This window comes from Mus caroli, unplaced genomic scaffold, assembly GCF_978045245.1.
Source record: "Mus caroli unplaced genomic scaffold, Mus_caroli_1 scaffold_6, whole genome shotgun sequence".
In the NCBI taxonomy this organism is placed as follows: domain Eukaryota; kingdom Metazoa; phylum Chordata; class Mammalia; order Rodentia; family Muridae; genus Mus; species Mus caroli.
Window position 1 is genome coordinate 46,944,661 of NW_028227261.1, and position 27,642 is coordinate 46,972,302.

Genomic DNA, 27,642 nt, shown 5'->3' on the forward strand with positions numbered 1-27,642 from the left:
AATAAAAATAATTGAATATAAAACAATGGTCAGTGTAGAAAAACTGAAAACCATACATATTTCTGGTATGACTGTAAAATAGCAAAGCTAAGTTAAACATACACAAGCATATGAATAATCAACGAAGCCAGTAATTCTACTTCTTGGAGTAGTTTAATGAAAACATAGTCATGAAAAAAATTACCCATATATTCATAAAAACACTGCTCATAACAGCTACAGCACAGAAGCAACCCAATTAAACAACTAACAAATGGATGATTAATATAGTATATTTATATAGTGGAACATTATTCAGCCTTAAGAAGAAATAAAGTATTGACACAGGCTACAACATGTAGGAAACATAAAATTATGTTTAGTAAAAGAAACCAGGACCAAAAAGATCACATATTGCATGATTCTAACTGAACAAAAAGAGAAAACTAAAAAAAGAAGACTAATGGATTAAGAATAAGAAAGAGGAACTCTCTTGAAGCCTGTCCTATGCTCGGGAGTTCTTTCTTCCTTTCCATAATGAACCTTTGCTTCCTCTTCTTAAAGAAGAGGAGGAAGAGGAGGAATGTGTATGTGAATGAGGTAGGGGAGGAACAACTAGAGAGATGACCCTGTAATTAGGAGCAATTACTGCTCTTACAGAAGACCAAATTTCAATCTCAAGTACCTACATGAAGCAGCTCACAACTGTCTGTATCTCCAGCTACAAGTGGATTAATGTAGCTGTTCTCCAAGGACACAGATACTCAATCAGCATGCATCCAAATAATTAAAGTGCAAAATATATCTTTAAAAAAAGAACTCAGAAATAAAAGTAATATACATTTTGTTGATATAATTGCCAAATATTCAGCATAGTGAAAAGCTCTGAATTATACTTTATCAGAATTATACCTCAACAAGAATGTTTAAGCTAGCATGGTAACATGCAAGCAGGCAGCCAAATGGCAGAGAGTCTAGAAAATGAATAAAGAAGCCCAAGCATTAAAGTATTACAGCAAACATGCTTAGAATGGACACAGAAATAAACTCAGGCAGACTTAAGAAACCGAACGACAGAGGCCCTGTAAGACTGACATCCATGGACTACAGGTATGTATCACTATGTATAATTATAATTCTATTTTCTACAAAACACTGAACAACAAATAAACAAACAAAAACAGCAAAAAAAAAATTCCTTTATCATTTTTCCAGTTGCTTAAGGCAGAAACAGGCATCATCCAGACTGTTATTCTTTATCTATCATGGCTAATTAATCATCTGGCAGTGGCCATTCTACTCCTAAATGATCTCCAATTCATGTTGTATTACCTCACCACTAGTGACCTAGTTTTGAGATTTGAAATATTATGAATATAATTACTTTAAGACATTTAGGTGATAGGCAAACATGAAATGTAATTCAAGAATCTGTGTAATGAAAAAGCAAATATTTGCAAAAATTTATATATTTAAGAAAGTCAAAATATGCAATTTACTGATTAAGAAGAATGTAATTTTATGAGTGTGTGTGTAGAGAAAGTAATTTACTTGAGGTTAAAAAGATAGTGTTTTATATCAAGATCCATGGCAAATATTCATCTGTAATCCATCTCTAACAAGAAGGAAAAAAAAAGGAAAACAAAATAAAGTGGGTCACCAACAATTTGGGTGGTGTGCCTCTGGCCTGGACCCTGTTGCCTGCATATGGATCCCTTTCTCCTAGGTGCGCGACCTTGTTTGGCCTCAGTGGGGAAGGAGGATGCACTTAGTCCTGACGAGGCTTCATGTGCCAGAGTAGGTTGATAAGAGGCAGAGTGGGGTGGGGGCTCCCTCCCCTTCTCCTCTAACTTAGTGAAATTTGATTAAAACAAGACATAAAACATTTTCAAAAAACTTAACTATTTCTTTATGTGAGTATCTGCATGTATGTGTGATGTGTGCACACCATATGTATGCTGCCTGGTGCCCATGGAGGCCAGAGCCCTAGAGCTGTAGTTACAGACAGTTGTGAGCTGATGTGGGTACTGGAAACTGAAGTCAGTTCATCTACAGGAGTTATTAATAACTATTGCATCTTCTCTCCAACCCTTTAAAACAAATTTTATAGGATGAGAGATTACAAGTAACTAAAGATATAATAAGACTATCAAATTTTACTGAAAGTCCAGCTGAGGGTGGCAAGTATTAATCTATAATTATACTAAACATTAGAAATTGTCTAATGCACAAGGTTGAACATATATGAATACCACAGGATAGTCGGCACTATATCGTAAGGAAAAGTATGAAACAAAAAGGACAAGTTCAAAAGGAAAAAGAAAATGGAGACATAAGATGGATAAGGAGAACTAGATTACTATATATTAGAGAACCAAATGGTAGAAAAATAAAGTGGGAATGAGAAGATAAGAGTAGAAAATATAAGGGGGTGGGTTTCTGAGATAGGGTCTCATGATAAAGCCTATGCTGGCCTCATGTTCACCAGCTGACCTTGATCCCCCTGCCTCCACTTTCCAAGGGCTGAAATTAAACCAGTGAGCCACCAAATGCAGCATATTTATCTTTCTGGGCAATCTTACAAGTATACAACATATCTGTTGGTAAAAAAGATGTTAAGTGTAAGCATGAAAGTGAATAGTTCCTGTAAGTTATAATACTGACATAATAAAGACAAACACCCAAAAGAAAATAAATGACAGTAAGTTAAGAAATACCATATACTAAAAATTAAAATAGAATAAAAAGATTTTAAAAGGATTAATAAGCTCATAGACCCCTCTTTCTAAGATTTACTTTTCTTTCATGCTTATGGGTGTTTTGCCTACATTAGACTCTTCTTTATGAGTATCAAAATAACATTTAGTTTACATGCTAAATAAAAGACAAAACTAGAGATTTTTCTATCTATATAACTAGTTGCAATGCACTGAACTATAAAAAAATTAGAAAACTTTTATTAATACGGTGAAATTATTATAAGGACTCTTATATAGTATTCTGTACTGTGCCCTTCGATTATAAATTTCCTATTGAACATGCACATAGTCAAAATTATCGTAATTCCAGGTAAGATGTCACTAAATATTGTACTGCTATGTCAGTTAATGGATTAATGAAACTACTATGTTTTTTTCTACATCATTTTGTGTTTCAAAACTTTTGAGTTTTGAAATCTCCTATTTAATTATTGCCAATATAATTATTATTTACTATTAAGGGGATGTCCAAGAGGAAAAGTGTTTTGCTTTTCTTACCCTATTATCAAAAAGAAGAGTTCTAAGACTGGATTGACCAAGTTTCTAGGGACATTCATATGTTAAAGACAAATAAATGGGTATTCTCAAGTTGGTTTGTTTGTTTTGTTTTTTTTTTTTCCTGTTCAAAGTCTCTTCCTCTAAAACTGAAAACTCCTCTGGTCTCCTAAGCAATGGAAAGCAAGCAAAAGCTGAGTGAGACCAAACGGCAATGTGTGAAAACAGCAACTGGAGTCAGAAAAAGGAGAACTCAGTCTCTCCTGTCTAATCCAGTACACTACTACAGCAGATTTTAAGCAGGAGTGGTGGTAAGTTGATACTTCAAATTTCTCCTTTCTATGGATTGAAGAATGGGAACATCTGCATCAGAGGTTTTGCTCCCTTGCACTCTGCCATCTGTAAAAACCCGAAATATCAATGAAGTTCTACAAGAAAAAGAAAATAAAATTCTCAAATATAAACTTACAGCTTCTCTGCCAATGAGTGGATAAAAGGGGGTACCAAAAAGTTTCCTTCCATTGATAAACGCCTTCATAATAAAATTGGTCACTGTTGAAGAAAGAATATAATAAAAGATTTAGACACTACTTATCAGAAATTTGAATGCACATATTCTCTACATTTAAAACTTACTTTTTCTAGAAACACCAGCACCAAGGTTATGATTCAAGTCAAAAGGATCTAGAAAAGAAATATTCATAAATTAATATTTATAAATTATTATGCCATAAAGTAGACTGTGCCAAACAGGAGTCTAATGCTAGATACTCGCAAACTATCCAAGTGAGTGAATTATCCTCTTACAATTAAGTGATTGAAAACAAGAGGTTGACTCTTTTAGATAAGCTTTCCCTGCTAAATTTTTGTGTTCTTGAATTGAAAGTAATGTAAACAGTCACCTTCAATTGCAATGCATTTAGAGGTCCACTGCTTTTCAAAAGTGGTCAGCAGCTTCTTCTGCCGAATACTGATTACATACTCCTTAAAATCAAACTCTTCCGTATAGAAGCGAAGTAGTCCTAACCAAAGCTCTCCCAGTGATTCCGTGTTCTTTCCAAGTGAAGGTAAACGCTTTTTCTTCAGTTAACAAAATGGAAAGAAAAGAGAAATATGGGAAGAGGAGGATAAGGAAAAAGAAGAGAAAGGTTACATATTATTAAAAATATAAAGAATAAAAACAAGTAAAATTATTAAAGTATGCATATTCTAATGCCATCCAGTATTCTATAATGTAGTAATTAAACAAAAATTACCAGCTCTTCTGTTTTATCAAAGAAAAAGGCATTCCATCCATCAACCATTCTCTGCGGAATCTGCTTCCCATCAAAGATCTGCATAAAAAGTATTATTATTAGATTTTAAGTTATCCAACCTAATACCTACAAGACCGGATCACTTTAGGATTTATCTACAAAAAACATTAATGAATTACTTCCCAAGGAAAAACATTAGAATGTTATAGCTTGATGCCAAGTAAGTGATTAATGAAATATACCTAAATCAAGCTGAGATTCTCCATACACATTTAATATTATTTATGGCTTGTTAGCCTATCAAAATGTATTTGTATCCATATGTATGGATATCTACAGCCCAAGATTAAGTAAAAAAAAATTTTTTAAAAAGTTTCATTAAGGGATTATAAATGTAGGCATACAAAAGTAATATTGATTCTATACCCAAAGAAAACCGTATCACTGTTCCTTAGTACCTTTAATCACTTACTAATATAAGGCTAAAATGTAAGTGCTTAAATATCAGGTATGTTTAATGGAAAATTAAGTACCTCTCCCTGAAAGGTTTATAACAAATTACGAATCCTTCTCATTAAGTGGCATATTGTGACCTCAAACTTGAAATCCTCCTGCCTCAGACTCCAGAGCATTGGATAATAAACATATGTCACTATGTCTGACTAAGAAATACTATTTTATGAGAAAAAAGAATCCAACATAAAGCTATTATTTTAGATACAATTGACAAAATTACAATTGTAATTTTATGATCTGCTTTCCTTTTTATGGTCTCATTAAGTAGCCTAAGCTGGCCTCAAGTTTGTTATGTAGCCAAGTGTAACACTGAATTTCTGATCTTACTTCTAGCTTCTGAGTAATAAGATTATAGGCATATAACACAATGGCTAGTTTATGTTATTAGGGATCAAGCCCTATGCAAGCTAGACAAGCATGCTACCAACGAAGCTGTACACCCAGCCCTTGTGACTTGCTTTTCTTAAAGAGGATTAATAAAAATGAACCAAAGTAGAAAGGTATACAGTATTGCTTCACAGTCAGCAAAACTAAGTTTTAGTCTCGGGCCTATACATAGATTCTGGTCAAGATAATTATCCCCATAAGCCCCCATAAAGTTAACGCAGTAAAAATAAAAGTTTACACAAGTAGTTTATCAACTGACTTTCTGAAAAAGTGCTTATTTTATATTTAAATTATATATAAATTATATATAAAATATATTAATGTGGACATGCGTATGTGCAAGTGAGCAAGAAGGATGCTGGGAATTGAATTTGGGTTCTCTGCAAGAGCAGTAAGCAGTCTTAACTGCTTAAGTCATCTCTAGAGTCACCAAATTTATTTTTAAAAAGAGATGTATTCATTTTTATTTTATGTGTCTGCATATGTGTTGCTTGCATATATCTGCACCACATGTGTACTCAATGTCTGTGGGTCCAAAAGGGTGTCTGATCCCCTGGAACTCAAGTTAGAGATGGTTGTTAGGTTTCGTGTGGTTGCTAGAAATTGAACCCAGGTCTGCTGAAAAAGCAACCAGAGCTCTTAACCACTGAGCCATATCTCCACACCCTAAAAATTTACTTAAAAAAAATTACATTACTTATTCTGCATATATGTGCACACCACTCAAGTGCATATGCCATGACACATCATACATGTGGTCAGAAGACAGCTTGCTCCTAGGAGTCAGTTCTCTTCTTCTACCTTTTTTTAAGTCCCAAAGATAACTTGTCTTTTCAAGTCATCAGGTTTAGGGACAAGGGCCTTCACCTGCTGAGCCATCATGATGGGTTCCCTAAAATGTAGCCTTCTTGAAAACTCAAATGTAAAGCAAATAAAAAACAGAAGTATCTTATTAATTTTAATATTTATTAGTTTTTATTTATTTTCATATATATTATGGTTTTTAAAGACAGAATCTGCCCATATAGCTCTCAATGACCTAGAACTCATTATGTAGACCAGGCTGAACTTGAACTGATCTACCTGCCTCTGCCTTATAGTGCTAGAATTAAAGGCATATGCTACCACCCCTGCCTCCAGCCCAGGTACAAAATTGTTTTAAACATAAGACAGCTTTTCTTTTCCTGTCTTTACCTCTCCAAACATACATAAAATAAAACCCAACAGTGTTTCAAATCACTTGATAAGTTAATCCATGGAGCCCTTACCAAAGGGCAAATGGTTTACACTCCTGTATTTCTGGCATCTCAAATTTCGTTCTCAGGTTTAACTTTCTTGTGGTTAAGAGAGCTACAGCCTAAACATGAAACACAAAACCCCACTAAACCAAAGCTTACCATAAACAGATTGTTGACTGAATACATTCTTTATGGGTTGGGGTTTTTTTCACAATTGAGGAATAAAACTTTATTAAAATGAAATAAAGAGCTGTCAAGTGCTGGGACATCATAGCTTTCATGGTTTTTACTACTTCAACCACATAAGATAACTTCCTTGATATTTTAGTCACCGGCCGTAAATTTCACACTTAAATTTTTATGGTTCAGTGGGTTTTGGCATATGTAAAAATGTGTGACTTTTACCATAATCGGTTTTATAATTTTTTTACAACTTAAAGAGAAACCTTTTACCTCTTAGGTAATATTTCCACAGCCCCCATTCTGTATGTTAAAGATCAAATTTGCAAAGATTAAACTAATTAAGTATCTTGGGAACACTTATATATAAACAAATACAATCACCTAAAATTGTTCAGTGCACATTCTGTTTTTTTTCTAAGACAAAAACAGCAAAGACTTGAAGAGATGGCTCAGTTGGTGAAGCACTGGCCTCACAGAAGCCACATAAAAAGCTGGGCATGATGATATATGCTCCTGTAATCCTATTGACTGTGAAACAGGATGCAGATAAGACAGTGATTCTAGAACTGGAATTGAAAAGCAGTGGTAGAGTATTTGCCTAACATGCACAAGACCTGAGTTTATGCTCTCAAAAAAGTGAAAGTTGGAAGAGGCTAAAGTAAAAATTTTATCATATAAGACTTAGATATTAAGGAGAGGGATGGAGTACTGTGGTTGGTGCTGCTTGCGTAACATGTAGGAGACCCAATTTCAATCCCTAGTACCAAAAACAAAAAACAAAAATCAAACAAAAACCCACAAAATCATATTTGTATAAGAAACTTGAAAATTCCCATGTCTACTTTGTTATAATAGTTATGATCTACCCTTATACCAAAATTATACTTTTTTTAGTTGTGTTAAAGCAAAATTTACTATCATAAATATTTGGTTCATTGGTATTAAGTGCTGAGCTACCATCACCAGTCATTTAGTATTTTTTTTTTCTTGTAAAACTACAACCATGTGTGTTAAACTGTTATTTTTCCATGCATCCCTTCCCCAGTGGTGGCAACCACCATCCACCATTCTACTTCACATATCTATGAGTTTGATTATTCTAAGAACCTAATTAGAATCAAATACTATGGTCTCTTTATTAACTGGCTTACCTCATTTGGTATAATGTCCTCAAGGTTCTTTGATTAAATTTAATTTTCCAGTTGATATAGTTTAAGAAAGGATAAATTTTCATGTAATCAACTAAGAACAACAGTCCTAAATCTCTTTTACTGTTAACTTTTATGTAAAGAATGTTCTTGGACTTACGATTTGCTGGAACAGAAAAAAAAACTCTGCTTAACAAAGTTCCTTTTGACCTGAATGTATTAATGATCAACAACAAAAAACCCTCCATGGGTTAGGAACTCAGTTTGGTGGGAGAGCCCTAGCCTAAAGGTTCAATCCCCAGTACTACAAAAGCAAAACAACACTCCAAAAGCCAAATCATGGTGTGGGTTACACCTGAAACCCCAACTACCCTGGAGACAGCGGCATATAATGACAGGCCAGCCTGAGAAATTTAGCAAGGTTGACATAAAATATAATCTGTAATATAACATAAAAATTCTAAACTTATAAAATATTTAACATTATAAGGGAACATGAAAATACAGATCATTGGTATAGCATTTGCTTAGCATGAAAAGGGCCCAGGGATCAATCCACAGTACCATGAAACAAAACCTTAACTAAACCTGAATAACTACCTATTTAAAGTTAAATTTAATTGCAAAGGAAGCCAGAGATAATGTTATTAAATAAATCATTAACAGTAAAAAAATTGATCTGTATCCAATACTTAAATAATATCAGAAAACACAAACCCATATGGCAAACAAAACGGTCTAGAAGCAAACACGCGCACATCGTCAGTCTAACAGTATCAGTCTCCACACAGTCCCAACTCATTCTACTGGGTGCACTGATTGCCTAGTTTGGTTTCTCAAGACAGGGCTTCTCTGTATAGCCCTGGCTGTCCTGGAACTCACTTTTGTAGACCAGGCGGGCCTCGAACTCAGAAATCTGCCTGCCTATGCCTCCAGAGTGCTGGGATTAAAGGTGTGCGAGACCACCACCCGGATTGATTGCCTATCATTTTAACAACTATGGTCTGTTAAAAAGATAATGGGGTGTTCTCTTTCAACAGCACATATACTTAAACTGAATTGACACAGGGAAGATTAGCATGGCCTCTGCACAAGAAGGGTAGCAAATTCATGAAGCCTTCTATATTTTTAAGAGGCCATGAAATCTGAAAGGGAGCAAAGAAGGTATAGCGGAGAATTTGGAAGGAGAAAGGGAAGGGGGAAATAATGTAATTATAGTATAATCTAAAAAAAATGAAAGTAATATCTTAAAAACAGATCATGGGAAATTTTCAGTTGAATAAAAGAATCCTATAATATTTCTCTTAACAGTAATAATAATTTTGGTAATAATAATCACAAAAATATGGTGGAAGAATATTTAAAGCAAACATCACTATGAACACCTATTTTAATATCTATTGTTTAAAAGGCATTCAATTTCTGGGTTTCATTTATTAGGTTGCTTAAGACAGGGTCTCACTATGTACCCTTGATTGGCCTGGAGTCCCCATGTAGACCAGGCTGGCCTGGAACTGCCAGAGGTCCCTTACCTCTGCCTTTTTGAAGACTAAGATTAAAGATGAATATATGATCAACTTGCTTTTTTTTTTTTAACTTTTGAAGAAAGGTGTTAGTATGTAGCTAGGTTAGTTCACAGCTGCTTGGTATATCCCAGTCTTGTGAGCCACTTGCTAATTATAGACATGAACCCAAATAAGAACCACTTCATTGTCTCTGATCTACATAACAATAAAAAATACTATTCCTATATTATTTGGTTGTGTCTGTTAAGACAGAATCTTGCTATGTAGCTTAAACTTGAAATCCTTCTCCCATATCACATCTGCCCGTGGTATTATAGTTTTACTGATAATGAAACTCAGAATCCTAAAGGTTAGGCAGGTTGTTAAAGCCCATACTATCATAATTATGGGTTTGAATAAATTCTAAGCCCAAATAAAATACTCTCATATATTAGCCAATGCTGCCTCAATGATTACTAATCCATGAGGGATCACAGAAAATACTCTGAAAAAAAAAATCTGTGGCCCACTCATGTACACCATCAAACGAAAAAAGTATACTTTTTTTTTATAAAAGTGATAAAAATGGGCTTTGGCAAGCCTAATTTAAATTATGGAAATTTCTAAATATTCTTTAGTGAAAGCTAGGCATAATGGTACATACCTTTAATCCCAGTACTTAAGAGGTAGAGGCAGGCATACCTCTGTGAATTCAAGGACAGCCTGATCTACATAATGAGTTCCAGAATTATATAGGGCAACCCTGTCTTTAAAAAAAGCAAACACAATTCTATAATAATCATCCAACTTTTAAAAAGTTACCATCAGGATATGATATGGGTTTTCTCCTTATAGAGAGATTTGCTCAACATTGTCTTGAGGTCATGGATACAATGATGGCTATAAAACAGCCCAAGACCATCGTCTTTCCTGTTAGTGTGTGTCTTAATTGTCTCAGACACAGAGTCTATAACCTGGAGCCTAGACTATGTTTCTGTTGGCAAGAAATAAGGAAAGGTTACTTCTGGGCACTAAGAAATAAAAGCCAACCCAAGTTTAGTGGTTGTATGCCTTTAATCCCAGCACTTGGGACGCAAAGGCAGGAAGATCCTGCCTCAGCCTCCCAAAGTGCTTCAATGCAAGCATGAGATATATACCCAGTTAAAACCATTTTTAAAAGGTACATTCTACCAAAATGAACAAGGAAAAAAAAAAGCCTGTATAAGTCAAAGAAATTAAATCAATAGCTAGTAACATTTTTAAAGCAATGAATCAATGTATCAAAATAATTATACATCAAGACCAAGGGAGTCATATCCCAACTTTTCAACATATTAAAGTAAAACTCATCAATCACATTAATAAAAAGGAAAAAAGTGAGACTGCTATTATCAACATATTCACAAAAAAGCATCTAGTAAAACTCAATACCCATTCATGAAAATGAAGGTAAAACCAGGCATAGTGACTCACAACTACTTCCAAGTTGAAGAAGAATCAAATAAACTTAGAGGTTCAAGAAAAGCCTGAGCAATGCAACACACAGACACACAGACAGACAGACAGACACACACACAACCCCCCCCACATACACACACACAAACTATAACCCCCAAATATAAACACAGTTAGGCATGGTAGTACAAAGACTATAAAATCCTAGCACTCAGGAAGCAAAAGTAGAAGGATCACCAGAACTTCAAGAGCAGTCTGTTGTATATATTAAGTACTAAGCCAGCCAAGGGCTACAAAGAAAACTTTATAAAATTAAAAAACAGAGCAAAAACCACAATGACAAAAACAAACAAACAAAAAAAATCCTCCATAAACTAAGGGATAGTGGCTTTAAAAAAATGGATAAGAATAATAAAATATGCAGGCTTCTCCCTTTGGCAGAGCAGAGCGAAGCAGTGGCACTATGAATGGTACTTCTGCATGAAGTCTTTCTCTGCTTCTTCTTGGAATTAATTTTTATTTTTCTTCCAATCCTTGTCTGAACCTCATGCTTGCCCAACTAACTGAATCTAGTCTTCTTATGCATCCCCTCGTGATACATGTCACTTTAAAAAATTTGCTAAAGACCAGGGCTACGGAGATGGTTAAGTGTTTAAAATCATGAGCTGCTCTCACAGAGAACCAAAGTTTTGTTTCAAATACCCACATGGTATACATTCATGTAGAGACATACACACATACACATCTAATAGACCGGCCAAAGTGAAGAACACAGATAACACCCAATTCTGGTAAGGATGTGGAACACGAGGTATGTTCCCTCTTTTCTGATTGGAAAACAAAATGATACAGCCACACTGGAAGAGTTCAGACATTTTACTTTAAAAAAGTAAATATTCAATTACATGCTTCACTAATCCTGCTTAACAATATTTGCTTGGAAGACTGGAAAAACACATCCAATACAAAAACCTGCAACTGGGTCTTTTTGTTAGTTTCAGATAGGGTCTCACTTTGACCCCAAACTTAGTATGTAGATGAAAATAACCTTGATCTCTTCCTGATCCTCCACTTCCATCTCCAAAAGCTAAGATAACAGGCACCTCTATGCTTCCTTTATTTGGGGATGGGAATCAAATCCAGGGTCTCATGCATGCTATGCAAACACTTGACAAACACAACTACTTCCCCCCAGACTTGTGTTTTGTTTTGTTTTGAATTGTTTGATTTTGAGACAAGGTCTTGCTCCATAGCCCAAGCTGGCCTTGAACTTGCAATCTTTCTGCCTTAACCCCTCAACTGCTGGGATTATATGAGTACATCAAGCCAAACTCATTCATGGGGATCTTTTTATCATTTGTTAACTATAATTGTCAAAACTTAAAAGCAATTAAGATGTCCTTCAGTGCAAAAGTGGATAAAGAAACTGACATAGAGTAAAGAAATAAACCAATGAAAAGACATGAAGAAAATGTAAATGCATATTACTTAATTTGAATATGTGTAAGTCTGCTCTTCCCTCAAAGTGCATGTGTGTGAAAGTAACTTTAAACATTTATTTTATGTGTATGGGTGTACTGCCTGCACAAATTTCTGTGTCCCATTTGTGTGCCTGGTGTCCAGGAAGGCCAGAAGAGGCTATAAGATGCCCAGCCACAGACAGGAATTGAAACAATTGTGAGCTGACATATGAATCTGGGAAATGAATCTGGGTGCTCAACAAAGACAGCTAGTGTTCTTAACTGCTGAGCCTTCTCTCCAACCCTTCAATAATTAACTGTCAATCTGTCAGAACATAGAATCATCTCTTAAAGAGAGCATGAATAAAGGATTGCCTAAATCAAGTATTGGCCAGTACACATTTCTGTGGAGGACTGTCTTAATTGTTAATTGATGCAGAAGTACCTACCCCATTATGGACAGTCTGTTCCCTAGATGATGGAAGGGTAGAGACAATTTATATTAGCAGACAGTTACCAGAAAGCATCAAAGTATTCATTTCTCCCCGCTCCTTTGATGTTGTAGATATGGCATGACCATCTTAAGCTCCTGATGCTGTGACTTCCCTGAAAATATGTTCCGAAGCTAAAATTGTTTAAACCAACTAAACCTTTTCCTCCCAAAGCTACTTTTAGGTTAGAACATTTTATCATAGTACAGAAATGAAACTGGAACAATCTGTTAAAGACTTGGTCATCAAGATGATGGGAAATTATTAGGTTTTGGAGGACAGGTCCTACAAGTGGACTAAGGTACCTCAGTTTCCCAGTGTTTCTGTTTCCTGGTTCACAGTACAAGTAGCCTCCTCCACCACATATATGAAACATGATATACTTACAAAGAAGAGGGCCAAATGACCTTAAAATATGCTCCCTAGAATCATAAGCTTAAATATAGCATTTATTATAGGCTGTTTTAGTTCAGTGCATTAATATGAAGCTAAATCATACAATGAGGAAAAATAAAGAAGCCAAATAAAAAAAGATAGTGGTTATGACTGGTTTCAACTACTTGATACTCTACACAAAGACAAAATTATGGACTAAAAAGACTAAAAATAAAAAAGATCATTGATTACCAAGAATTGGCAGGAAGGATGCTCAAGACAAACCAAAAACTTACAAGTTCAGAAGAAAACTGTATTGTGTAATAACAATGAGTATACAATTATGTATTATTCAAATCTACATGATATACAACCCCAATATAAATTATGGATTTGGTATGACTACAATATAACATTGTAAATTAACCAATTTTAACAATGTGTTACTCAGGCCGGAGAGATGGCACAGGTGTTCAGAGCACTGACTGCTCTTCCAGGGGTCCAGAGTTCAATTTCCAGCAACCACATGGTGGCTCACAACCATCTGTATTGGGATCTGAAGCCCTCTTTTGGTGTGTCTGAAGATAGTGACAGTGTACTCATATACATAAAACAATTAAATAAATCTTTAATAAAAATGTATTACTCAAGTGAAGCTGATAAGGGGGAGGACTATGAAGATGTGCCTGCCAAGATGAGGGATATAAATTCGAAAAATCACTACCTATTCCTCAATTTTGCAGTGATCTTAAATTATTCAAACTAAAGAATTTTTTCAGGACTATGTCTCAGCCATATAATGCTCATCTACTAGGTATATATGAGGCACTACATTTGATTCACAGTACCACAAAGACTTTAAATATAAATGCATAATAGCACAAAAATAGTATTTAGTTAAGAATTTTTGCCTAGGAAAAATATTTAATTTTTATTTTCCAACTACTGATTGTCTAAAATGGGAAGAAGGTATTGCTAAAACCATGTCAATCATGAGACTATTTGAAAAGTTAAGATGGCTATCAGATGCTTATACCACATGGTTTAGTATTTTTGTTATCAAATTATAGTTTAGTTGAGAACAGAACATGTGGTTTTCGAACCAGGCATAGAAGCACACAATTTGAATCTCAAGGGAGGCAGAGGGTGGCAGGCAGATCTCTGTGAGTTCGAGGACAACTAGGATTATGAAAACAAACCCTGCTTAAATAAATAAATAAAAATAAAAGATAAAAAAGAATATGTATTTTTCCAGATGTATCTCTCCCATTTTAAACAATTAAGTTTCTACAAATACAGAACTGGATCTTCTCTAATGCCAACCAATCCACTCTCCCAGAAATGGGAGACACAAATAGAAGAATAAGAATAGTTTTATACCTCTTTCAAAGAGGGCATAAACTATCTACTGAAACTGACTCTGAGTCACTAATTTATGACCATAATAATCTCCTTTCAGTGTATATGCTTAATTAATATGACTATAGAAAAATCTTCCTGCATATTCTTGACCAGACTTTTCAAGACTGTCAAGGAGATGCAGGAATATATAAGACGTCATTATCAAGCAGGAGGAGGAAATATATTCTAGAGAGAAGAAACATATATGCTTCCATGTGAGAGCCTATTATTATATGTATGAGTTTGTGCTAAGCTACAGGAATCTGATTATACATATCTGCACTATTTTGGTTTTTGGAGACAGGGTCTCTCTGTATAGCCCTGGCTGTCCTAGACTCACTCTGTAAACCAGGTTGACCTCAAACTCAAATCTGTGTGCCTCTGCCTCATGGGTGGTAAGATTAAAGTCATGTGCTACCACTGCCCAGCTTATCTTCAGTATTCTAAGACTTCAAAATTTTAAAATATTACCGAAGATACTCAACAATTACTATGGTAGTCAATACACTCCAATAGTAAATATTCCCAAAAGGTTCACTATTTTAATTATAGCATTAATTTAAAAAAAAAAAAAATTCATGACAGAAAAATCCATCATGACCTCAGCAAGATCTCCTGTTTAAATCCATGATTTGTTTAAAAGCACTTGTAACAGTTCTTTTTGAGACAAGTTCTTGCTCAGTTGCCTAGTGTGTTCTGAAACACACTACATAAAGCAGGCTGGCGTTAAACACCTAATGATTACACTTCTTTCTTTGTAGTCCCGAGTGTTGGGATTACAGGCATCAGCTTTGGATGCTTTGGACTTGTAATATTCGTAAGCACTCACCTCTTGTAGAACTGGGATAACTGGTGGCTTTCTCTGCTGCAGAAAGTACAGCACCATAAGGATGTAAGCATATGAAGACAAACTTCCCCGAGATGCATCTCCAATGTCACAGCGCTAAAACATACAATGATTACAAATAAAAAGTAAACTCATCCACAAACCATTGACTACTCTGTTACTCCAGAAATTCTGTAACAATAAATTACAAAATTGTGAGAAAACAGGCATTTTTATATATTATAACTACATGTAGAAATTAGTGTAACAAGGAGATGGAGAGATGGCTCAGGGGTTAAGAGCACTGACTGCTCTTCCAGAGGTCTTGAGTTCAGTTCCCACAAATCATGTGGTGGTTCACAACCATCTGTACAGTGTACTCATATACAATAAAATAAATAATTCTTTTTTTAAAAAAAAGCAACTATTGCTCTTTCAGAAGGCTGCAGGTTCAGTTCCTACTACCCACCTGATGGCTCACAATCATCCTTAATTCTAGTTACAATAAATTCATAACTTGTCTTCTAACCTCTAAAGATACCAAGCAGGCAAATGCTGCACATACATACATGCAAGCAAAACATTCATGAATATTAATTTATTTAAAATATTTTTTAAAGACAAGGACTCTCTCTCTCTAGGAGCCATGGCTGACCTGGAACTCACTATGTAGACCACACTGATCTCTTAACAGAGATTCACCTGCCTCTGCTTCCCTGAGATTAAAGGCACATTACCATGCCTAGCAACTCTTTAAAATTAAGTTTAATACAAACTATGAACTATTCAAAATATGAAGAATAGTAACGCAATGTCAAAATAACAAATGCCCTAATATTTCCATTCCAAAGTTATCTTTAAAAATGTGTAAAATATCTAGGAAATTGGATTTTAAAATTGGAATAATTACAATAATAAGACATCAAGAAAAGATAAGCTCATTAGTAAAGTTTAGGAGAAAAGTACTAGAGCTACCCAAAGTGATACATATCCACTAAAACTTAAAAAAAATACTGGGAAATGGATCCATGGATTAGAGCAATTGCTGTGAAAAAGCAAGAGGACCTGAGATCAACCCCTCCAACTTCCACATAAAAACTCAGAAGGCCTGCATGTGCCTGTAAACCCAGCACAGAGGAGCAAAGACAAGAAGATCCTAGGAGTCTGTGGATAGTACAAATAGCAGTCAGACTTGGTAGTATACTCCTTTAATCCTAGCACTCGAGAGGCAGAGGCAGAAGGATCTCTCTGAGTTTAAGGCCAGCCTAGTAGTCTACACAGCAAGTTCCAGGACAGCTGGAGCTACATAGTAAATACCCTATAACAAAAATAAATTTTAAAACACAAATTAAATGATTACACAGTAAAAGCTCAGGTACAACTCAAGATATTAAAACAGGAAATCACCAAAATCAAAAAAACACAGAAAGATCCTATTTTAGAAGAGAAAAAAGAAAAAAACTAAATAATAGAATTAAAACAATATTTTTCACAAGTCTGATAACAGTAAGTTTCACTTTAGTTATCACAAGTATTATAACAAATCAAATAATTTAACTTCCTCATCAGTACCTTTGCAAACACTTTCATAGTATATCCCAAGTACTGTACTCTAGGATCAATAGCTGCGTAAGTAGCTAGCATTCTTGTGTTGTGTTGAGCCTGAAAAATAATTACATATTTGAAATCATTTAATATGCATTAATTAAATTTATAAATCAGGTAAAAAGATACAGTATACTTTAAATAGTATATCAAGATTTAAAAATTCCTAGCAATTAGTCAAACCAACTTCACTCTGAAACCAGTATCAAACACTTTTCCTGGGGCTGCAGAGATGGCTCAGTGGTTAAGAGCACTAACTGCTCTTCCGAAGGTCCTGAGTTCAAACTCCAGCATCCACATGGTGGCTCTCAACCATCCATAATGAGATCTGACGCCCTCTTCTGGTGTGATCTGAAGACAGCTACAGTATACTTAGATATAAAAATAAAATAAAATCTTTGGGAGGAGAGAGCAGGGCCAACCAGAGCAAGTGGAGCCTGAATTCAATTCCCAGCAATCACATGATGGCTCATAACCATCTACAGATACTGTGTGTGTGTGTGTGTGTGTGTGTGTGTGTGTGTGTGTGTGTATACACACATACATATATATGTGTGTGTGTATGTGTAAATAAATCTTTAAATAAAAAACTTTTCCTTACATTGCTCACAGTAGAAAAACTTAAACACATCAATAATCTGTCAACTTTTTTTTTTTTAGTTAACAAGGAAGAATTGGAATGTAGTGCCCCAACTATCACAAGTTAATTATACTGTGAGGTTTCCCACCTTTGTGGAAATTGCAAGGGTACAGTCAGCATATTCAGTGCAAGCCACCTACATGATCATGGTATCTTCCTACCAGGGGAGTGTATCTGTCAACTTTTAAAATGAAAAATATAAACCAACAACAAACACTGAGAAAGAAATAACAGACATTCTCCCATTTACAATAGCATCAAAAAAAAAATTATCTAAGAATAAACCAAGGAGGTGAAAGATTTCTTTTCCTTTTTTTTTTTTTTTAATTTCTAAATTGTAAACTTTAGATTTCTGAAGAGCAAGATAATATACTAGACATACTATGGTCACAGCTTGGTAGACTCAATATTGTGGAAATGATTTTCTACCAAAAAATCATTTACAGATTCAATGAAACCCAATAAGACATTCTTTATAAAAATAAACTATCCTAAAATGCAGCATATAGAAACAAAAAAGAGCACAGACAGCCAAAAAATCCTCAAGAAAAAGAGTGATACTGGAGGGATTACAATTCCATATCTTAGATACATTATAGAGTCATAATAAAAACAATATGGTACTGAAATAAAAAAAGACACATAGACCATGGAACAAAAACTGAAGATCCAAACATAAGTATTCTTAAATACAGTTATCTAATAGTTGACAAAAAATGCCAAAGATATAAACTGGAGAAAAGACAGCATCTTCAGCAAATGGGGCCGGGAGATCTGGATGTCCACATGCAGAAGAATGAATTAAACCAGTACCTAGCACTTTCTAAAAAAACTCCACATGGATCAAAGGCCTAGCTGTGGACTGCATCTGCAACAAGAAACTGTAAGCAGTACCTTACAGGATGCAGGGGTAGGAGAGGACTTTCTTTCTTTCTTTCTTTTTTAAAGATTGATTTATTTATTTTATGTATATGAGTACACTGCAGCTGTCTTCAGACACACAAAAAGAGGGCATCAGATCCCACTGCAGATGGTTGTGAGCCACCATGTGGGTGCTGGGAATTGAATGGAGGACCTTTGGAAGAGCACTTAGTGCTCTTAACCACTGAGCCATCTCACCAGCTCCAGGAGAGGACTTTCTTAATTAGGACCCCACTTGCCCAGGAGTTAATCCAACATTGAGGACCTCATGAAACTAGAAAGCTTCTGAGCAACTAAGAAACAACCAACTGAGGAGAGATTCCACAGAACGGGGGACATTTGTCATCTGTAAAGATTACAAAGGATTAATATTCAGAATATATAAAGAATTCAAAATACAGTAAGAACAAAGCAAAAAACAATCCATTCAGAAATGGGCCTGGGATCTGAAATTTTTTGTTTTGTTTTGTTTCTCAAGACAGGGTTTCTCTGTGTAGTCATGGCTGTCCTCAAACTTGCTTTGTAGGCCAAATTGACCTCAAACTCAAGAGATCCAACCTGCCTCTGCCTCCCAAGTGCTAGGTCTAAGGTGTGCACCACTACCATCAGGCTCAGGGAGTTCTTCAAGAAAAGAAAGAAAAAACAAAAAAACAAAAATAAACCAAACCAAAAAAAAAAAAAAAAACCCACAAAGAATGTAGTTATATTTTAATATAAATATATACTTAAAATATAAAAATAATTTTCAAGTAAAAATTTTAAAGTATAATTATAGATGGCTGGGCCTAAAAGAAAAACTTACCAATGTGTTATATAAACTGATATCACCTTCTAGTCCACTTCTCCTGTGTTCAAATTTTACAATAGGCACTTTGGCAGTAGTTATAGGCAGAATGTTTCTTAAACCTGAGGGTTGGGGAACAAGAACTTAAGAAAGCTAAATAATTTTTATAATGCCAGAAAGTCTTCTTTTGTAATAAAGATATGAAATTTTACCTGGATGCCTCTTAAGAATTTTCGCCAAATTCTCAATTATTTCTTTACAGTTTAACTTCTGTAAATAAATAAATAAGGTAGAATTGAATTTATCCTACTGTAAATTCTACTTTAACCAAAGCATTTAATACTAGCACTTAAAATTTCTAATTATAATGAGCTATATACTTGTGAACTAAGCACGATTTCAAAGACCCACATCATTAGCATAGACTTGGAGCCTGGTAGAAATGCAGAAGCTCAAGCCCTGTTCCTCTCTAAGGAATGATAACTGTATTCTAGAAAGATCCCGAGGTTATTCAACAGAGACTGAATTCTAAAGAACATGAAAATAATAGGATTTTCAATATGTGAATATGTTCTTAAAGTTATCTGATATCCATCCTTTTGGTTTTAAATGAGTGGATTTATTAAGAATATAGCAAGTGGGAATAAGAATAGCATCAAAAATCAATCAATAAATAATATTAATAATAGGAAGAGTGTTGTATCAGACATATAATCCAACAGAAACTACCAGAGAAGCTAGGGTAAAGGAAACAGCAGGACCCTTTGGAAGAGAATCCCAGGCAGGACATTTTGTCAGCTTACTTACTGTTTTACTGCTTTAGTCCTGTTCCTATATACTTAATAAACTCTCTCATTCAAAACAAAACAACGCAACAAAAAGGACAGCTACTGTAGGTTACTCTCTATATGAAACATAAGTGGTGTACTTGTGAGAGTTATAAGATGCTATTCTGCTGAAAGTTACAGAACAAAATTAAAGATAGGTTTAGTGAGGACCAAAGACTGTAATGATAAAGAACACAGGCACTGCATTATGCAGACCTACTAACTGTCTGCATGACTAATCCTCAGCAAACCCCAGCATCACACTGCTACTCCATTGTAAGGCTCTGCTCTGCAGAGTTGCTGGACAAGTACCTAAAACCTAGTATACAGCATTTACTAGTGCAGGTGGTGGTGGCGCATCGCACCCTTTAAACTTTAATCCCAGAGAAGCAGAGGCAGACAGATCTCAGAGTTTGATTGAGACTGGTCTACATAGCTCCAAAACAGACAGGAAACCCTGTCTTGAAAAACAAACAAACAAACAAACAAAACAGCACTCAACAACGTTTGATGTTAGATAAGCACTTCAAGTTTTTTTTTAGCTGTCTTACCATCATCATCATTATCATTTTTCGTCTTTATCATCATATATCCTCTGTGAGTTTTGTTAAATTTTGTGTTTTTGAGACAGTGTCTATGTAGCCCTGGCTATCCTGGAAACCTCTTGTAAACCAGGCTAATCTCGGCCTTCCCCATCCCTGCAAGTGATGCATGTACCCTGCCTCAAGTTCCTAGTATTATTTTGTTGATGAATAATATAAACAATAATCCTGCTACTACAGCACCAATTTACTATAGGAAATGCATCCCTCTGCAAATTTAAATGTGTGTGTGTTTTTTTTTGTTTTAAAGCAGAGAGAGCAAAATTGGTTTGGCAATAAAAAAAAAAAAAGGACATAGAAAATAATGCCTTTATAAATTAGCTGTATTAAGCTAAAGACTATTAAAATAAATCAATCCCAGCCATCATTATCAAACTGTGGCCTCCCTTCCCCCCAGCCTGGAACCTGCCTGCTCAAGGGTGGAGCTACCAGCTCATTCGTCCTGCCACGCCCACTGCTGGAACCTGCCTTTGCTGCCTGGAGTCACACAGGTGTTGTCCTGCTACTGGACCCTGAGTTACTTGGCGGGTAATTGGGTTCCCTCCCCCTTCCTTTATAAACTGAGTGTCTGGAAATATTAAATTGAGCCTCGATCAGAACTTGTTGTCCTGGCTTCATTCTTTTCTTCCGCCCCGTCTAGTTTCCTCTCTTTTCAGCCTGAACTGCCATTTTCAGTTGAACCGTTCGTGTTGTGGACCGCGGGCGGGCCGCAACATCAAACCACTTTTGTAGATATTCAACATACATATATTCCTTCATTACAAAAGAGTATATGCAGCTAAATCTGGGGGATTCAAAGGAGTCATTAGTTACTAACTCACATACACGAAAATGAGAGGTAACTGCTCTTTACTGTGTAAAATATACAATTCTAATAAAGTTCTAAAGATTTAATAATAGCTTATACAGAATAAAATATTTTATTCTTTTATTTTTTTTTTGGTTTTCGAGACAGGCTTTCTTTGTATAGCCCTGGCTGTCCTGGAACTCACTCTGTAGAGCAGGCTGGCCTCGAACTCAGAAATCCGCCTGCCTCTGCCTCCCAAGTGCTGGGATTAAAGGCGTGCGCCACCACGCCCGGCAAAATATTTTATTCTTTATGATTGCTTTCAACTTCCCAATACATATTTCAGTTAAAGCCTAAACATTAAAGTTAACAAAGATATCTAAATCTCTCTTTCCTATTCCAAAAGTTTTTGTTCTCAGACTCGTGTACATATTATTATTTTTTTAATGACTATCAAAGATTAGAGTCAGAAAAAAAGATATATAAGACATCACTGCTGTCTTTACGCCTACTAATTTACTAATTTTAAAATCATTTTCTGGAAGATCTGTCTGCCTCAGGAACACACAGCTGCACTATTCTGCTGGACTCTTTCCTTTAAGATTTATTTTTTAATCATGTGTATATGAAAGATTTCCACATCGGAAAGTAGTGGCTAGGTTCATACCACGATTAATACTGTACTCAGTTATATTATGGCTAAAAAAATTACAGAGAGGCAGTGAGATATAATGAAAGAGCGTGAATCCATGACTACACAGCCCTAGATACAAATGCTGGCCCAACATTTAGAGGTGAGTGACGTGAAGTTAAATAAACAAGTTTGTCTTTTCTCTCTTTCTCTCTTTCTCTTTCTTTCTTTCTTTCTTTCCTTCCTTCCTTCCTTCCATCCTTCCTTCATTTCTCCCTTCCTTTCTTTCTTTTGTTGTTATTAATGTTTATTTATTTACTTGTATGGAAGAAGTGGGACCATCACAGCACATATGGAGGTCAGAGAACAACCTACACTAAAGCTACTTCCGTTCTTCAAACACGTGGATCTCAGGATCAAATATGTATGGTCAGGCTTAGAAACAAGCATCTTTACCTGTTGTACCATCTCTAGAGCCCCCAGTTTGTCTTTCAAAGCTTCAGTCTCCTTAACACAAAGTGATACACTGAGAAAATGGGATAATTATATCTACCTCAAAGTGGATGAAAAATGAAAAAAGGTAAAGCATGTATAAGTGTATATACCAACTCAATAGATGTTACTTTCCCATCTCACCCACAAGAAAGTTTCTAACCCTCAATCATTAGAATATTTCCGTCTATGGAAAAGATATCACTGCTTCAAAAGTATAATTAATTTTCAGGATAGAATCTATTTATGTTTGATGATTAACTATATTTTCTACTTACAGCATACATAACAGCGAGGGAGGACAGTATAATCCATTTATAAATTAGATGACTACCTGTATTTTCTACTTACAAAGTACATAACACAGAAAGAGAAAAACAGAGTATATAACATGGGAGTGGGGGAGTGGAGTGGGGTGAGGAACGACTATTATTTGCTTACTACCAAACCAGTTTACTACCAGTTTCTCATTGGTTTTAATTAAAAGAATTCCAACTTAAATGGTAAACTAAGTTATTCACCCAATTCATTTCTAGACACTTGTAAATCTCAAAAACCTGTTACATTAAAACATAACATTAGGGGCTGGCGAGATGACTCAGTGGGTAAGAGCACCCGACTGCTCTTCTGAAGGTCCAGAGTTCAAATCCCAGCAACCACATGGTGGCTCACAACCATCCGTAACGAGATCTGGCGCCCTCTTCTGGAGTGTCTGAAGACAGCTACAGTGTACTTACATACAATAAATAAATTAATTAATTAATTTAAAAAAAAAACATAACATTAAATTTATTTATTTTAATTCTGAATTTTTTTTTTTTTTTTTTGGTTTTTCGAGACAGGGTTTCTCTGCTTAGCTCTGGCTGTTCTGGAACTCACTTTGTAGACCAAGCTCAGAAATCCGCCTGCCCCTGCCTCCCGAGTGCTGGGATTATAGGCGTGCGCCACCACACCCGGCTAACATTTTTTTAAAAATAGATTTCCATAGGAGCTGAGCTTGAGTATTTTCTAAACTGATAATGCTAATGCTTCTGCATCAAGCACTACTACTCACACACTGATAAAAAGAACCATACTATGTATAATAAATATCACACATGGAACTAAAACAAATTTACTATAAGACAAAAACAAACTCTCAAGTCCTTTCCAAATACTACTTACCTCTGCATTTTCATGGCCTTCCAGAGTCATACAAATATCCAGATCACTATCTCGGAATCCAAATCCATTCTTAGAAGAACCAAATAAGCACAATCTTGCTTTTTCTAGCTCAGGAAAATAAGTCAATGAGTAGGTTAGAGGAGTCATCTAACATCTACTAATGGCTTAACATAAATGAAATACTGAGCAATTCCAAAACATCCAGCCCCAGCTAGGATCTTTTCCTTAGGGTCTTACGCCCAAGCAGCTGTTCTTTGTTTCCATCGTACCATAAACTGTCTAGGTGAAGTATCTACTTCATCCAGACCGACGACTGTCCCTATAATCCCAACCGTGATTGACAAAGCTGATATAATAGTTTTATGGGGAAATCTCTAAACATGTTTATAAGAAATTATCTAGATTATGGTATCTGAGGTAGAGTACATATCCTTAATGTGGTTGGTATGATTACATGGACTGACTAAAAAGGAGAAATTGTGCTGAATACAAATCTTCATCATTTCCTGCTTCCTACCTGGACAACTGTGCCCTGCTCCTGCTGCCATGAAAGACTCTAATCTCTGAAACTGTAAGCCAAAATAAAGCCCTCCATCCTTCCTTAAAAGTGCTCCTTTCAGGTATTTTGTCAAAGCAAGGAGACCAGTAATTAATACACCAACTCTCAGCAAAGAGTATTACTATTTAGACACTCACCAGGAAGGTATGACATCATTTAATATTTTGTTCAACCTGCACAAGTCAATCATAAGACCTTCAGCTTCTTCCAACTGGACCATCTACCATCTAATGTTGGTCTTCAACACGAGTACCAAAGGTTAAGCTCACTATTTGATAACCCATCTCTTTAAACCTGTGCTTCCAGTGTAGAATTCAAGTACTTTTAAATTATCAACCCCAATACATACGGTTAATTTTCCTCCCATATTCAGTTCAATTCACTAGATATAAACCCTGTTACAATTGTTCCTTCTCATTTAAGAGTTCTCCAGTAACACTCTCTCAAATAAATAACTTACAAGTTTAAGTACACATTTAAATTTATGTATTTATTAGTGGAGGCATGCAATATGCACATCTAGATAGACGACAACTTGTCTGGGTTGGATGTCTTTGTTTACTATGGAGGTCCCAGAGACTGAACTCAGATCGTCAGACTTAGTGGCAAGTGCCTTCCTTCACCTGCTGGGCCATCTCACTGGCCCTTAGTTATATAGTTAGACAACAAATCTCATGCTCTGAAAAAAATCCTTCCATGTAATACTGGTTAAATTTCAATGATAATGAAAAAGGATAAAAGAAGCTAAAGGGCTCAGCAGTTCAGCAGCACATATAACAACAATAAAACAATATAGAGATTAGCAAGGCCTCTATGCAAAGATGGCATATAAATTTGTGATCTAGTCCATGTATTTTTAATTTTTAAAACTTTATTTGTACATGTGCATGTGTGTGCCACAACACATATGTATGGAAGGCAAAAAACAATTCACATAAGTTGGTTGTCTCCATCTGCCTCCTGCGTCTAAGGGATCAAATTCAGGTCAGTAGGCTGAGCACTTTTACACAATGAGTCATCTCACCAGCCTAAGAGGTCCAGACTTTTAGGAGTTTTCATTTGAAATTTACTAAAACAAGATATTTTTAAAAGCATTTTCAATATAAAATACTGCAAAGCATGAGACCTTAATTTTCAAATATATAATATATTCATAAAAAAGGGGCTATGACGATCAAATAAAATTGAATGTTGAGTTTTATTTAAAAGGGAGTGGAGAGACTTAAGATTAGGCTGCCCCTCATCAATTAGGCTAGGATAGCTGATTTGTGAGCACCAGGAACAGGACCTCACATTGCCTCTCCAGTACTCCAGTTACAAATGTGTTCACACATGAGTCCATGTATGTACACACGCATGCAAGTCCCTGTAGAGACCAAAAGAGTGTTGAATGTCCTAGAGCCAGACTTACAGATCGTCTACTGAGTACTAGTGCTAAGAAACAAACTCAGGTCCTCATGCTTACAAACACTACCTAGTAAGGCACCTCTCCAGCCTTATATAAATTACTATAAATATCCTTTTCTAAAATATTTAATCACAAAATTCCTGATTCTTCATTCTCATGCTAAAAGACAAAACAAAACAAAACAAACAAAGCTTTTCTATTCTGGTATTTTGGAGCAAAAGCCTTCACTTCATACATGCATGGTCCCTTTCTTTCTTTTACATTAGACATGCTTCAGCAACTCCTGTTAGTTCTATCTTCAGACATAACCCGTTGCTGACCACTTACCTCCGGCACTACTGTGCTTCATCTGTACTTACGTCGCTGTTCTCTGCAATGCTCTTGCTTGTACTCTCATAGTGCTACAATCTGTTCACTGAGATCGTATCATTTAATGCTACAAATTCTACATGGCTTTCATTAAATGAAAAGTCCTTCTATCAATGTCCAAAAGGTTCTAATGATCTAGTCCTTAAAATATCTCTATGACCTTGTCTTTCTATTTACAACCTATCTTGCGTATTCCACTCCAAACATACTGGACCTCCCAGTTGGTCTCTAAGCACATCAGATAGAATCTAAGTCTTGGAATCTACCCTTCCTTTACATAATGTTCTCTCCGGGAATTCATATAATTTGTTCCTTCATATTATTCAGACTCAACTCAAATGCTACCTCATAAGGGATTTACTACCCAACCTATCACTTCTTTTATCATAATATCATTTAATATTTACTGAAATATTTATATTTATCTCTTAAATTGACTACTATCCTGTCTTAAATATACTCCTCATGTGAGCAGTTCTTATCTCTGTTATTAGTAACACAGCCGCAGAGACTAGAATAGTATATAACATATAACAGTTAAGTCAATCAAACTCAAAACTATGTGATCACAACAGCAATAACAACCAACTTTTAGCCTATGACATACCATCATATTCTTTTTGAATAAACTTTTCCAAGCCAATTAAAATTTGTTCCCTGTTGTGTTGTTCAGAGCAAGGCGGTGATAATTCATCTATATTAAAGAGAAAAAGAAACATGAGAACAAAATATAAAAAATTTTCAGGTTTTTAACCTAAAAATTTTGACTCTCAATATTTTTACTGCTTATTTACTTTTATGACTTTAAGCCCAAATGAAACTAGAGAATGGGCAGAGAGACAAAGAAGAAAACCTTAAAGCATATATGTATATTTTACATGATAATCTCCCCTATATTCTACACATGCATTTACCTTTTGAAAACTAATTAATAGTGCTTTCTTCAGATATTTAGATCTTTCCTTATTTTCATCCATCTCAATGGGTTCAGTTACCAAAGCACCCACTTAAATCTTGTCCAGATTTCCAAGTTCCCTACAAATCAATCTACCTCCCTGCAACCTTGACACTTCACCTTGATTGACTTTCTCTACTATTTCAAATTGCCTGACACTAGCAAATGATTTTCTAATGTTCTTGCAGTTTTCCAGTCTTCATTTATATTACTTTTTCCTTCCCAACCGGATCATACAAATGTCTTAAGAATATGTGTGCCTCACTCCTTCTCCAAAGACACATCCTCAGATCTCTACATAGCAATGAAAATAATGTAAGAATTTACTTAAAAGTCTGTTATAATTCATTAAATCAGCATTTACTTTTATGAATGGAAATGTATCAGGCTGGGGTGATGACCCTGTAGTTAAGAGCATTAGCTA

The 27,642-nt window shown here is 35.3% G+C and overlaps 1 protein-coding gene and 2 non-coding genes across 8 annotated transcripts in view; 2 read left to right on the top strand and 1 right to left on the bottom strand.

The window, feature by feature from the left end:
* Positions 1 to 27,642, bottom strand: part of Tut4 (terminal uridylyl transferase 4) — a 99,754-nt gene that overhangs the window by 13,059 nt on the left and 59,053 nt on the right. For all 6 annotated transcript variants that reach the window (XM_085839109.1, XM_021159720.3, XM_029476801.2 and 3 more), the window contains exons 15-24: positions 26,871 to 26,957; positions 23,928 to 24,031; positions 19,637 to 19,694; positions 19,443 to 19,546; positions 17,047 to 17,136; positions 15,478 to 15,591; positions 4,490 to 4,567; positions 4,136 to 4,313; positions 3,870 to 3,917; positions 3,703 to 3,785 (exon numbers count right to left, since the gene is read on the bottom strand). In XM_085839109.1, the coding sequence (XP_085695235.1) occupies positions 3,703 to 3,785; positions 3,870 to 3,917; positions 4,136 to 4,313; positions 4,490 to 4,567; positions 15,478 to 15,591; positions 17,047 to 17,136; positions 19,443 to 19,546; positions 19,637 to 19,694; positions 23,928 to 24,031; positions 26,871 to 26,957 (944 nt within the window). The remainder of the gene's footprint in view (positions 1 to 3,702; positions 3,786 to 3,869; positions 3,918 to 4,135; positions 4,314 to 4,489; positions 4,568 to 15,477; positions 15,592 to 17,046; positions 17,137 to 19,442; positions 19,547 to 19,636; positions 19,695 to 23,927; positions 24,032 to 26,870; positions 26,958 to 27,642) is intronic.
* LOC115030913 (U6 spliceosomal RNA) lies at positions 8,985 to 9,091 on the top strand. Its single transcript, XR_003836514.1, has one exon. It is a non-coding gene; the product is annotated as a U6 spliceosomal RNA (small nuclear RNA).
* On the top strand, positions 25,236 to 25,342 carry LOC115030934 (U6 spliceosomal RNA). The gene has a single exon (XR_003836533.1). It is a non-coding gene; the product is annotated as a U6 spliceosomal RNA (small nuclear RNA).